Source organism: Scyliorhinus torazame, chromosome 12, assembly GCF_047496885.1.
Source record: "Scyliorhinus torazame isolate Kashiwa2021f chromosome 12, sScyTor2.1, whole genome shotgun sequence".
NCBI lineage: Eukaryota > Metazoa > Chordata > Chondrichthyes > Carcharhiniformes > Scyliorhinidae > Scyliorhinus > Scyliorhinus torazame.
In genome coordinates, this window is record NC_092718.1 from 28,587,269 (window position 1) to 28,601,255 (window position 13,987).

The 13,987-nt window shown below is 50.0% G+C and overlaps 1 protein-coding gene across 1 annotated transcript in view; it reads left to right on the forward strand.

Annotated features, from left to right (window-relative positions):
* The window catches only part of LOC140387466 (uncharacterized), a 193,172-nt gene that overhangs the window by 112,138 nt on the left and 67,047 nt on the right, over window positions 1-13,987 (forward strand). Inside the window, exons 12-14 of the mRNA XM_072470585.1 lie at window positions 3,164-3,308; window positions 6,816-6,916; window positions 12,665-12,883. Of these exons, the coding sequence (XP_072326686.1) occupies window positions 3,164-3,308; window positions 6,816-6,916; window positions 12,665-12,883 (465 nt within the window). The remainder of the gene's footprint in view (window positions 1-3,163; window positions 3,309-6,815; window positions 6,917-12,664; window positions 12,884-13,987) is intronic.

Consider the following 13,987-nt stretch of genomic DNA (forward strand, 5'->3'; position numbering starts at 1 on the left):
GAAGGTGACATATCGGGTGGGAGGAGGCCATAGCGAGATTTGAAAACGTGACTGAAGACTTTGAAGTTTCAGCAATTTCTGTGCTTGCGTCAATTGGAAGCATAAGTTATGTATAGCAAAACACTTTAAACTGCGATATGTCACATTGTTTGAATTTGTTTGGTGTTCATTGTCGAACACCTGTGCAAAAGCCCAAAATTTGAATTGCAATGTGATTATAACCAGGCACATGAACCATAATATCAGCTGCTGAGCATCTGTTGGGAACATTGAAACAGAGGTTTAGGTGTTTGGATTGATCTGGTGTTGACCCCTTCAGTAAAGGTGGGCAGAATCTTTTGCAGTGCACTGCATGCTGCATATGTGGATAAAACAGAGGGGCCTGTAACACCAGCTTGATAAAGAACATATGCCCGATCTAGAAAAGGGATTTCATGAGGGGGAGAGGTAGGGTCACATGGTGGTATCAACTGAAGATTCGCACAATCTAGTGATTGCAAAATACTTTGCATCAACCATTAAATTAAATACATATGTGGATCAGATCACTGTCTTTTTAATTATGTTTTGTGTTATGTAACAGCAGTGGGTAGCCCATGGCTTAGGCTGCTTTATAACACCAGAAGGAGGTCTTGTCGCGCAGCGGGTAGAGTCCCAGCCTCTGAGCTAGAATCTCCTGGTTCGAGTCCCACCCCAGGGCTTGATGGCCAAGAAAAGTGCATTCATAACGTGGCCAAGCAGGTTAAGCGTCAACCTACAAATCCTTCCAAACATGCCAATGGATGGTGGTAAGAGCGGGAACGACTCCTGGTCGGCCATGTTTGATGCGGAGTGGCATCCCTCAAGATACAAGCTCCGGTAACAGACTAGTGACCTGGTCTAGCTATGGAAACAGACAAAAGTCTGTCTTACTGTGGGAGGAGAATTGGAATTGGGAATAACAATATGACATTACCCCTTACAATTCACCATGTGTTATTCTGCTGAGAAGAAACACCAGTGTTTAATTGTATCCCGCCCCTTTAAGACCACAAATCTTTGGCTGGCTACCACCGGCCTTCCTGACAGGAGTTACAAGTTAATGGGAATTGAGGTCTGCTGCTCAACATTTTTCTTCCATTAAGTTTAACTTCTGAAACCTGAATTCCTGATTTATGTTCCTTTGCACGTTGGGAGTGCTAGATCATAAAATGTGCCCCATAATTCTAAGCTCGCTATGATACATCAATGTGATTATTGGTGCCATTATATACCTGGATGAGTTTCAATTCTCTGCTGATACAATTTATTCCATTCACTGGAATAGTCGTTTTTCTCATGCTGGGAACTAATGGGCAGATTTATTCCTCCTGTAAGAAACCGACCCAGGTTTGTAAAGTTATGTGCTTTATATTCATTACTTCAGTGATTCACCCTGCATATTTTGTGAAAAGAATCCAAAGCTGCCGTCTAAATTCTAAACGGCAAGGTTTACACATTAGCATGCACACATGCATACACACGCCACAAACAACATACACACCACATACATAACCATGCACACCGTTACAACACCTATGTGTATTCAGGACTTGCATTAAATAACCATGTGTTTCTAAGCACTGCGAGCGCCGGGAAACACACGGCTAAACACGCTCGCTAGGGAACTTGGTTCCCGTTTAGGAGAATCGCGCACATTGTGTCAGATGGACATCTTCCAGTACGTCTTTCTTCAATCTAGGCTTTCAGATGGTGATTTTTGTTTTCAGTCTGTAATGGTTTTCACTGTATATTCAGCCATATTCTCTGCAGGTTCAGAAATCAGCAGATTGACAGTATTTCCGGGGAGGGGGTGTTGGGAGAGAGCGAGAGAGAGACACACTCAGCTGCTCCTCTCAGCATCCAGGATCTGACTCTCACTTCCTCCATCGTCTGAAAACCATCCCACTCGGGTAGGACCCAATCACCGCCTGTTGCCGGGCAGAATACGGCCTTTTGTCAATTCATTGGCCACCAGCCAACCAATCGAACTGAATCCCTTCAATCTCTCGAGTGCCAAAATGCCTGAGTTTTTCTGTTCAGAAGCTAAACCTCCATAGCCCAGTGTACTTATTATTTTGCAACTTTTGAGTTCCTCATTTCCCCTGTTCGAGTTAAAGGTCTATGTCCATTAAACATCCGTGGATCAAAAATGATATCTACAAAGTAAAAGAAATGGGAAACAAAGGAATCAACAGGAAGGGCCCTTACAACACACATACACAACATACACACAAACACACACCATGCACACACAACCTATAACACACACGCCATACACATACATGCGCGCGCACACACACCATACACACACACAATGCACAGACACACACCATGCACACACAAATACCATGAATACACACACCATGCACACACACACCATGCACACATACTTACAACATGCGCACACACACACACACACCACGCACACACACTCGCAAGCACATGCACACCTAGTTCATACCTTCAATGTTTGACAATTCTCCTCCATAATATGTGGAAAAGAATTCAAAGGGGTTTGAGAGGATGAGGGGGGAAAGATTGTTACCTTTGGTGAGTGAGTTGTTAATGAGGGGCACAAATTCAGAATTAGCATTAAAACCTACAGATGGAAATAAGTTTCTTTGACATAAAATAACTGCAGTATGGAATGCATTACTGTAATTGATTATCCTTCTCGGCAATTATAAAGAAAAAGCGTTACTTTTCTGACTATTTGCTGATAGCAGGAGTAGAGCACATCAGCAGCACACATCAGAAAGCTTGCTATTCAAAGAAAGGGCTACATATTGAAAGAGATGGGGGAGAAATTAGACAAGAGCTCTGGTGCAGAGCACGCACAATGAATGGAATGAGGTCCATTTGGGCTGAGATACCTGCTGTTCTGTGAAAAGCAAGCAAATTTATATCTTCACTCAGGTTCTGCCAAACCAACCTATGAACCGCCTAGTGTAACATTGCCTCCAACCTTGCATGCTCCCAACATTATGCCAACATAAATCTGGATTTGGCTGCTCTGAACATTGCAATTGACTCACCCGAGGTTGACTGAAGGGTGTTATGTTCTATTCTAGAAATATCTGTTGATTTGTTTATTTAATTGAAGTGACGGAGGATGAGCTGGGGTTCTGTCACCACATTCTAGGTGTTTTCATGGGGCAATGGAAAATATGGTAAACTGGGACTCGGAAATGATGATGATCACTGCTCACCAAAGGAAGTAACATTTGAGGAACAGATCTTTATCAGGGATGTAAAGTGTGGATTCGATGGAACCATGTTCTTAACAGGTAGAGATACATGATTGGATCGATGTATGATAATTGAATTCCTTAGGAACAGTTACATTCATTTAATTTTATGCTGTAATCAGTTGACTTATTGTTAAAATCAAAATATCATATCAAAGTATAGAGGGACGATTTTTTGAATTTTCACAGTAACAAGAGTGTTTTAGCACAGTGGTTATGTCACTGGATAAGTAATCCAGGGGCCTGTACTCACCTTCAGGTAAGAGTTTAAATCCCATAAACAGAGGCTGAAAGTTTTAAATACAGTTAATTAAATACATCTAAGGGGTGGCACGGTGGCGCAGTGGTTAGCACTGCTGCCTCACGGCGTCGAGGACCCGGGTTCGATCCTGGCCCTGGGTCACTGTTTGTGTGGAATTTGCACATTCTCCCCGTGTTTGCGTGGGTCTCAGCCCTACAACCCAAAAAGATGTGCAGGGTAGGTGGATTAGCCACACTAAATTGTCCCTTAATTGGAGAAACATAATTGGGCACTCTAAATTTCTAAAAAAAAAATTAAATAAATCTGATTAAAACGTGGTGTCAGTAAGGAAAATGAATTGTGATAAAACACCATCTGTTTCACAAATGTCCCCTTTATGGAATAAACCTGCTGTCCTTGTCTGATCTGGTCTACATGTCACTCCAAACCCAAAGCAATGTCAACCCCTAACTGCCCTGGGAAATAGCCTGTCAAACCACTCAGTCATACCAAACACACGACAAAAGAGTCTAATAAGATTAAAACCAAATGGACCACCTGACATTGACCTAGACGCCAGACATGACAAGGACACACCCAGCACATCGACCTCTGGAAAATCCTCTTCACAAAATGTCTGGGGACTTGTGCCAAAATTGGGGCAGCTGGCCCACTGGTTAGTCAAGCAACAAGCTGACTCTGTCTGAAAGGTGTGATACAGTGAGTGTGACTGTATCCCAGATTCTTCCGTCAGCTGCCTGGATAGGCCTTCTGCTGCAGCCAGGTGGAAGAATGTTATGCAGTCGGGATCAACATCGTCTTTAGGTCCCAAGAGGTTTCCTGGCATCGGGTCAAACATGGGCAAGGAACCCTCCTGCTGATTGCCTCCCTCAGCTGATGAATCAATACTCCTCTTGTGTTGAACCCAACTTGGGTGTGGTATTTTTCAGTGAGACCCGTCTTGCTGAAAGTAGGTTGTGTTTAACTAAAAGCAAATCCGAAGTTTTATTGGTAACAAAAAGGAAATAGAAGCATAGAAAAGAGGAGCAGGAGGAGACCATTTGGCCCCTCGAGCCTGCTCCACCATTCATTATGATCATGGCTGATCGTCCAATTCAATAGCCTAATTCCGCCTCCCCCGCATATCCTTTGATTCCCTTCAGCCCAAGTTCTATATCAACTGTTTCTTGAAAACATACAGGGCCGGATTCTCCCTTTCAGAGACTAAGTGCTGATGCCGGGACTGAATCACATGAGTTCTACAGCCCTGAAAGTGGAGCCGGACCTGGAGCGATTCAGGACATCCTAATGGGCTAGCACGTGGAACTACTGCAATTCCAACAAACGCTGTTAGGTGATTTGCCAGGGTCGGGATCAGCACTGGAGAGCCTGACAACAGGAGCTGCATATAAGCACTCCACCCCCCCCCCCCCCCCCCCACACACCCTTATCCCAGCCAAGAAGGTGGAACTGGTTGTTCTGGAGCACGCTCATCCCGTTGATGGGTCGGCTGGGGCCAGAGGATAGCTAGAGGGGTGGCCTGGGGAGGCACCCATACAACTCTTGGCGTTAAGTACACAGGGGCAGCCAGCGGTCTACGCAGCTACATGGCTGCCTTCAGGCATGCTTCAATGGTGTTCCATACCTGTCCACACCGACCCCTCGGCCCCCTATTGGCCAAAATCTGCTACTGGCCCAACTCCTGGCAGCGGTCTCCCAGCCAGCGGCACAACTGTCAGCACGCTATAGCGATGTTGGATACTTTTCGTACCCTCTCTCCCACGGCGCCCGTTTCTCGATTAGGAATACCATAAGTGAGCCTCACCCTCGGCCATTCCTCCTGGCGGAGGCAGAGGTGGAGGAGGAGCATTGTGGGGGCCTGTAAATTGGCGTGGCTGGCCCGTTTATGATATGCCAACGGCTTTTACTGTACAATTTGCGTGCACACACCGCTGTGCCATGGAATGCATTCACGCCGCTGTCAAGGCACCATCAGGTGCCAGGCACTGGCCTCAATTTTCAGCTGATGTGTGATTCTCCGCTCGATCACGTTTCCCAATTCTAGCGTCGCTGGACAGAGAATCTAGCCCACAGTGTTTTGGCCTCAACAACTTCCTATGGTAACGAATTCCACAGACTCCGCACTCTCTGGGTGAAGAAACATCTCCTCATCTCTGTCTTAAATGGTCTACCCAGTATCCTCAGACCTTGACCCCAGGTTCTGGACACCCCCACCATCGAGAACATCCTTCTTGCACCGGTCCTGTCTAGTCCTGTTTGAATTTTATAGGTTTCGATGAAGTCTCCCCTCATTCTTCTGAACTCCAGCGAATACAATCCTATTTTGTTTTAATGTATTTTAATCCAAACATATTCAAAAATACAAAAACATAAATATTCTGGGGAACTTTCTCCCCAACTCACGTTTTACAGTCTGTACAGGTTTTCCCCCTTTTTCATCCGCTCCCCTCCCCCTCCCACGACAAACAATTCCTCAAACATGGTCATGAACAATCCCTACCGTGTCTCAAAGCTGTCCGCTGAACCCATCAATTCAAACTTAATCTTCTCCCACCAGAAGAAGTCATACAGGTCCCTTAGCCAGGCCGCCACCACTCTCCCCACCCCCCGGTGAATACAATCCTAATTGACTCAATCTCTCCTCATATGTCAGCCCCGCCATCCCAGGAATCAGTCTGGTAAACCTTCGCCGCACTCCCTCGTGAGCAAAAACATCCTTCCTCAGATAAGGAGACCGAAACTGCACGCAATATTCCAGGTGTGGCCTCACCAAGGCCCTGTATAATTGCAGCAAGACATCCCTGCCCCTTTCAGGCACCTCCATGATTCATGTTGATTTCTGAAGTTGGGGAGGGGGTGACACTGAGGAATTTGAGAAATGTATTATTCATAAGATTAGAATACAATTTAAAGTTGGGAGTCAGGATTTTAAATATATCATTTTAAATGAACAATCATGTTTAGAAAATATTTCTCCCATGTCAGTTAAGTGTACCAAATGATCCCAGAAAGATAAGTTAGTCCTGGCCCTCAGAATCACTGAGAGGCTCGTGAGAGGGGGAGAATCATAAACAAGAGGAGGAAAATGAACCTGTTCCTTTCTCACGTTTCACGCCATCATTACTTGTCTGATAGTTCTTGCTAAAGGGGCAATATTCCGTCAGATTGTCACAGTTGTATTTTCTAATGGAGAGATAAATGTCTTTTGTGCTTAAAGTTCGATTGAAGAGCAGCCTTAGCTCTGTAATTAGCACGTTCTGAGAATGTTGCTTTGTGATTACTAGACGCTGATAACCTGCTGGCTTGTGGTAATAATCAGTACAATAAACTTGGCCTGAACGAGAGACGGGGCCTTCTCATGCAGATGACAAAGCTGTTTGCCCGAGTGAGTATCCTTTAATCTCGCGTGTTTCACTTGTTGATACAATGGAGAAGGTGCACGTTCTGACATTTTACACACAGTCAGCCTTTTTTAATTCACGTAGAGCATGAAATGTATCCCGTGTATTTGCCCTCACATGATCCACATAATTTCAGTTGACCTCCCACTGTTGTAAATCTGCACTGGGATAAGTTCTAAGGGTTGTATTCCATTCCCAAACCGCTGTACGATCAGGGTAGAATTTCTTTCTGAACAGTAGCTGACATTGGTTTTAAAAATATATTTACATTTTGTCTTCCTGTAGCACCGCAGAGCTCCATTCTCCTACCAGCCTCCTGTCACTATGTTTAAAATAAATATTTGGACCCGATTCACGTGTAGTGAAATGTTACGTGCAGGTTTTTCCCACCTTGGCTCACTGGACTAGAAAGGTTATGGTTAAAAAATGGGAGAAGGCCATGCAACCCGCTAGTCCGCATTTGGGAGGGATTTGTAAGGGCCACGAAGAATCCACACCCAGTTTGTTGAAACAAAAACTTACTTTATTTTACTACTCTTACATACAGCTCCAGTAAGGTAAAGGTAAAGTCGCCATAGTCCCAGCTGATCAAAGGCTGCTTTCCCCTTTGGCAGGGAGAGCTGACTGGTGGTGATTTAACCTGAGGATCACCACACCTCAGGCGGAGCCTGCATGAATAACCTCAGCCAGTACAGGAATTGAACCCGCTTTGTTGATGTTGCTCCACATCACGAACCAGCTGTCCAGCTAGCTGAGCTAATTGATGTTTAAATAGGGCATGAAGAAACAGACTGCAGATTTGATGCACTGTCAATTACGACGAGACGAGAGTAGAGAGTAATCGAGGCTTTATTAAGCAGAGATCTGTTGCCTCCTGCAGCTGCTGCCGAAATGGCTGCAGCTCGGTGAGCACACACATTTATACTCCGCCTACTGGGTGGAGCCAGCAGGCAGGGATCTACCCCCGTACCTGTAGTACAGGAGCCTTACCGTATTACCTCTCGTATGTGATATATACAACAGTGGTGACTACCACATTCACCCCCTGTTAAAAAAGAGTCCAGTGGGGGTGGTGGAAAACTATTTACATGCATTTTAAGGTAAACATTTTGGGGAAAGTTCACAAATTCAGCCGATCGGATGCCTTGATCCACCTTTGCAAGCGCCGCAGTCCCGGTGGCGATGCAGGCGTCGGCTCGGTCGGCAGGTGACTCCGGGAGCGTGTAGACCTCATCTTCATCCCCGGGTGGGACCAAGGGGAGGACAGATTGTCCTGGAGCAGGGTCTGTGGTGAGGTGCGCTGGGGGGAGGAAGGGTGGCGCCGGGTCCCTGAGGGAGACTTTGTCTTGACGGCCGTCGGGGTACGCTACGTAGGCGTACTGCAGGTTTGCATGGAGTAGCTGTACCCTCTCGACCAACAGGTCCGCCTAGTGGAGCCACACGTGCTTGCGGAGGAGAACGGGCCCTGGAGCTGCCAGCCATGTTGGGAGCGAAACTCTGGAGGTAGACTTCCTGGGGAAGGCAAGGAGACATTCATGGGGGGGTTGCATTAGTCGCACTGCAAAGTTGCGATCGGATGGAGTCAAGGGCATCGGGGAGGACCTCCTGCCAGCAGGAGACAGGGAGATTTTTGGACCGTACGGCCAGCTGGACGGCCTACCAGACCATCCCATTCTCCCGCTCCACCTGCCCATTTCCCCGGGGGTTGTAGCTGGTCATCCTGCTCGAGGCAATGCCCTTGCAGGTACTGACGCAGCTCATCGCTCATAAATGAGGATCTCCAGTCGCTGTGGATGTAGGCGGGGAAACCGAACAGGGCGAAGACGGTGTTGAGTGCTTTGATAACGGTGGCAGACGTCATATCGGGGCATGGGACGGCAAAGGGGAACCACGTTAAGGAAGTAAGTGTTTCGGTCGGTGGAGGGGAGGGGCCCTTTGAAATCCACGCTGAGGCGTTCAAAGGGGCGGGAGGCCTTCACTAGATGCGCGCGGTCTGGCCGGTAGAAGTGAGGTTTGCACTCCGCACAGACCTGGCAATCTCTGGTGATAGCCCTGACCTCCTCAATGGAATAGGGCAGATTGCGGGCCTTTATGAAGTGAAAGAACCAGGTGACCCGTGGGTGACGGAGAGCGTCGTGCAGGGTCCGGAGTCGGTCCATTTGTGCGCTGGCACATGTACCTCGGGATAGGGCATCGGGGGGGCTCGTTGAACTTACCGGGGAGATACAAAATCTCGTAATTGTAGGTGGAGAGTTCGATCCTCCACCTCAAGATTTTATAATTTTTGATCTTGCCCTGCTGTGTGTTATTGATCATGAAGGCAACCGACTGTTGGTCAGTGAGGAGAGTGAATCTCCTGTCAGCCAGGTAATGCCTCCAATGCCGCACAGCTTCAACGATGGCTTGGGCCTCCTTTTCGACGGAGGAGTGCCGAATTTCGAAGGCATGGAGGGTGCGTGAAAAGAATGCCACGGGCCTGCCTGCCTGGTTGAGGGTGGCGGCCAGAGCGACGTCTGATGCATCGCTCTCGACTTGGAAGGGGAGCGTCTCATCGACCGCGTGCATCGCGGCCTTGACAATGTCGGCCTTGATATGGTTGAAGGCCTGGTGAGCCTCGGCCGTCAGGGGGAAAATGGTGGAGTGAATGAGTGGGCGGGCCTTGTCCGCATAGCGAGAGACCCACTGGGCGTAGTATGAGAAGAACCCCAGGCATCGTTTCAGGGCCTTGGGGCAGTGGGGGTGGGGGAGTTCCCTGAGGGAGCGCATGCGATCAGGGTCGGGCCCTAGAACTCCATTTTGCACCACATAGCCGAGGATGACTAAGCGGTTGGTGCTGAACAAGCACTTCTCCTTGTTGTACGTTAGGTTGAGGAGTTTGGCGATGTGGAGGAATTTGGAAAGGTTAGCGTCGCGGTCCTGCTGGTCGTGGCCACAGATGGTGACGTTATCGAGGTACGGGAAGGTGGCCCGCAGTCCGTACCGGTCAAGCATTCGGTCCATCTCCCGTTGGAAGACCGAGACCCCATTAGTGACGCTGAAGGGAACCCTAAGGAACCCTAAGGAAGTGGCCCGTATACTGCGTTTGAAGTCCGCTTCAAACGCAGTATACGGGTGGTCCGCCTTGCGGATGGGGAGCTGGTGACAGGCAGATTTCAGGTCCACTGTCGAGAAGACCCGGTGCTGTGCAATCTGATTGACCATATCAGATATGCGTGGGAGGGGGTACGCGTCGAGCTGCGTGTACCAATTGATAGCCTGACTGTAGTCAACGACCATCTTGTTTTTCTCCCCCATTTTCACAACTACCACTTGGGCTCTCCAGGAGCTGTTGCTGGCCTCGATGATGCCTTCCCGCAGCTGGACCTCAGACCTGATGAAGGTCCTGTCCTGGGCACTGTACCGTCTGCTCCTGTTGGCGACGGGTTTGCAATCCGGGGTGAGGTTTTCAAACAGAGAAGGCGGGTCGACCTTAAGGTTCATGAGACTGCATACAATCAGGGGTAGTCGGGGCCCACCGAATTTCAGAGTGAGACTTTGGAGGTTGCACTGGAAGTCCAGGCTGAGTAGCAAGGCAGCGCAAAGGTTAGAGAGGACATAGAGCCGGAAGTCGCTGAACTCTAGGCCTTGGATGGTGAGGGTGGCGTTGCAGTACCCCCGGATCTCCACGGAGAGGGATTCGGAGGCCAGGGAGATTCGTTGTGTGATGGGTGTACCGCGAGGGAGCAGCGCCTTCCCGTTTCGAGGTGGATGAAGCTCTGTGCTCCCGGAGTCAAGAAGGCATGATGTCTTGTGCCCATTGACCTTTACCGTCGTCGACGCGTTTGCAAGGTTGTGCGGCCGGGACTGGTCGATCGTGGTGGAGGCGAGCTGTAGCTGGTGTTGGAAGGTGGTTGCAGGCGATGAGCAGCCCGATGAGGTGCCTGACAAGCAGGGGTCCTGAGGCGGGGAAGATGACAGCACCCACGGGCGCATTTGGTGGCCGGCGTTAAAGATGGCGGCGCCCACGGGCCGCACAAGGCCTGATGGGGGGAAGATGGCGGCGCCCATGGGCCGCACGTGTCCTGAGGCAAGCAAGATGGCAGCGCCCATGGGCCGCACGTGGTCTGAGGCGAGGAAGATGGCGGCGCCCATGGGCCACACGTGGGTTGCGGGGCGAAAATGGCGGCATCCATGGGTCGCACGTGGGGGGTGCAGGAACAATGGGCCTGGTTACAGCGGCGATCGAGCGGGCCTGGCACGCAGCAGTGAAATGTTCTTTCTTCCCGCAAGCCTTGCAGAGTGCACTCCGCGCCAGGGGTACTTTGTCTGTCCGCAGAAGTAGCGCTTCAACGATGGCTTGGGCCTCCTTTTCGACGGAGGTTGGCTGGCTGCTGCGCGGCGCAGGCTTGGGTTTGGCTGGTGGAGGTCGCAGGTGGGGTCCACGATGGGGTGTTCACTGGTGGGGTCCACAATGTCCAGGAGGGTGGCGCCGTGCGGTCGGGGGCCTACGCTTCATTACGGGAGGCGACTGTTAGTGAGATTGCGAGTTTCTTGGTCACCGCGAGGTCAAAGGTAGCCCCTTCTAAGAGGCGCTGGCAGATGTACGCCGACCCTATGCCCGTAACAAAAGCGTCCCTAATTAGGAGTTCGGAATGTTCAATGGCCGAAACAGCCTGGCAATCGCAGTCCTTCGCCAGCGATCTGCACCAGAGAACCCCATGACTTCCAGCCCTGGCAGGAAGGAGCAGCTGGCCAGGAGGTACTAGAGTGCAATGTTGGGCCCGGGTTCGAATCCCAACCCTGGGTCACTGTCCGTGTGGAGTTTGCACATTCTCCCCGTGTCTGCGTGGTTTTCACCCCAGCAACCCAAAGATGTGCAGGGTAGGTGGATTGGCCACGCTAAATTGCCCCTTAATTGGGAAAAAAATAATTGGGTACTCTAAAGAAAAAAAAATTTTAAAGAGAGGGGAGGCCAGAACATTCTTTGTGGGATCTGGTTAATATATAACTCTGAGGAAATATTCAGCTCCTCCTGGTCCCATCAGAAAGGCTGAAAAGAGTAAAATAAAACCTGCTGTTTGGGTCTTTTCTGGCCAAAGCATTTATCACAAAGTTGGCCTGGCAGGAACTTCACAGGCCTCTGGTTAAGGTTGGAGCTGTGCCCCATGGCACCTTGTAGTTGTAATGAAGGACCTTCCTGCTTGATCGAAGAACATGTTAAAATCAGAACCCGCAGGAAAAGAGCTTGGCCCGATCAGATAGGTCCCACGAGTGATTTTAACTGGCTGCATATCTGGCTTCAAATGGACAATCTTTAGGGAGAAATGGATGCTTCACACAATAGATAAGTGGGATATAAAGGGTGCACACTGTAATTAAAAAATAAAAAATTTACAGTATCCAATTTTTTTTTTCCCAATTAAGGGGCAATTTTGCACAGCCAATTTACCCACCCGGGACATCTTTGGGTTGTGGGCGGAGAAAATGTCCGGGTGCACACTGTCCTCCCCGAACAGGCGCCGGAATGTGGCGACTAGGGGCTTTTCACAGTAACTTCATTTGAAGCCCACTTGTGACAATAAGCGATTTTCATATTTCATTTCATAATGAGTAGGAAATATAGATTGCACAATGGAGGGTGGAGAAACCAGAATCTTAAATGGAAGCCGCAAGGTAGGATCCTGAGGCTACACAGCAGGAAACAGGCGTAACAAGCTGAAACAATTCCAACACCTGTTCTTTTAATGTTGTAGACTGATGTTGAAGGCAGAAAGGCTCCCACAGTTGTGAAGGCATTGAGAAACCACCGTGTGAGAGATGCTGTCTTGGGCCCCTCTCACAGCATAGTGCTCCTGGAGCCTGGAAACATTTACACCTTTGGCAGGAACACAGAAGGACAGTTGGGTACTGGAAACACTAAACCCTACAAAGTGCCAATGCATGTCAAACAACTGCAACATAAAACTATCACTGTAAGTAATGTACGTACTATATACAATCACAACCGTAGGTAATACAATTGTCTTTTTAATGAATTTAGGATAAAGGAAAATACCTTTGTTTGACATTTCCAACCCATTCAGATAGTCATTGACAGCAGCACTGTGTTATCAGAATGTGGTTCAGTAGAATTTTCAAAATCAATGGGCGGGATTCTGCGGGAACCGGCGGGGCGGGCAACTCCAGCGGGAAGGAGTGGCGTGAACCACTCCGGCGCCGGGCCGCCCCACAGGTGCGGAATCCTCCACACCTTCAGGGGCTAGACCGGCGGCGGAGAGGTTTGCGCCATGCCGGCCGGCGGGGAAGGGTTTGGCGCCACGCCAACCGGCGCCGAAGGGCCTCTGCCAGCCAGCGCGAGTTGGCGCATGCGCGGGAGCGCCAGCATGTGCTGGCGTCATCCCTGCGCATGTGCAGGGGGGGGTTCATCTCCGCGCCAGCCATCACGGACTGTTATACCAGCCGGCGCGGAGGAATAGAGTGCCCCCACGGCACAGGCCTGCCCGCGGATCAGTGGGCTCCGATCGCAGGCCAGGCCACCATGGGGGCACCTCCTGGGTCCAGATCTCCCCCCCCCCCCCCCCCCCCCCCCCACACACACACCCCCGAGAGGACCCCGGAGGCCGCCCACGGAGCCAGTAAATACCTGTCGTAACATACGCGGCGGGACCGGCCGAAAAAGCGCGGCCACTCGGCCCATCGCGGGCCGGAGAATCGCCGGGGGGCGCCGCTGCCAAACGGCCTCCGACCGGCACGCCGCGATTCCTGCCCCCACCAAATCCCCTGCGCCAGAGAATTCGGCAGCCGGCGGGGGAGGGATTCACGTCGCCCCCCAGCGATTCTCCGACCCGGCAGGGGGTCAGAGAATCCCGCCCAATTCATGTGCTAAAGCCATCCTGGACAAAACTAGCTGAAAATTACTGTCTTACAATAATGCTGCTACTGAGAATATAAACTCTTTTTAATTAACCTGTTGAGTGGTACTTTATTGAACCATGGGGCGGGATTCTCCGGGAATCGGCGGGGCGGGCAGAAACGGCGCAAATCACCCCGGCGCCGGCCTAGCCCCTGAAGGTGCG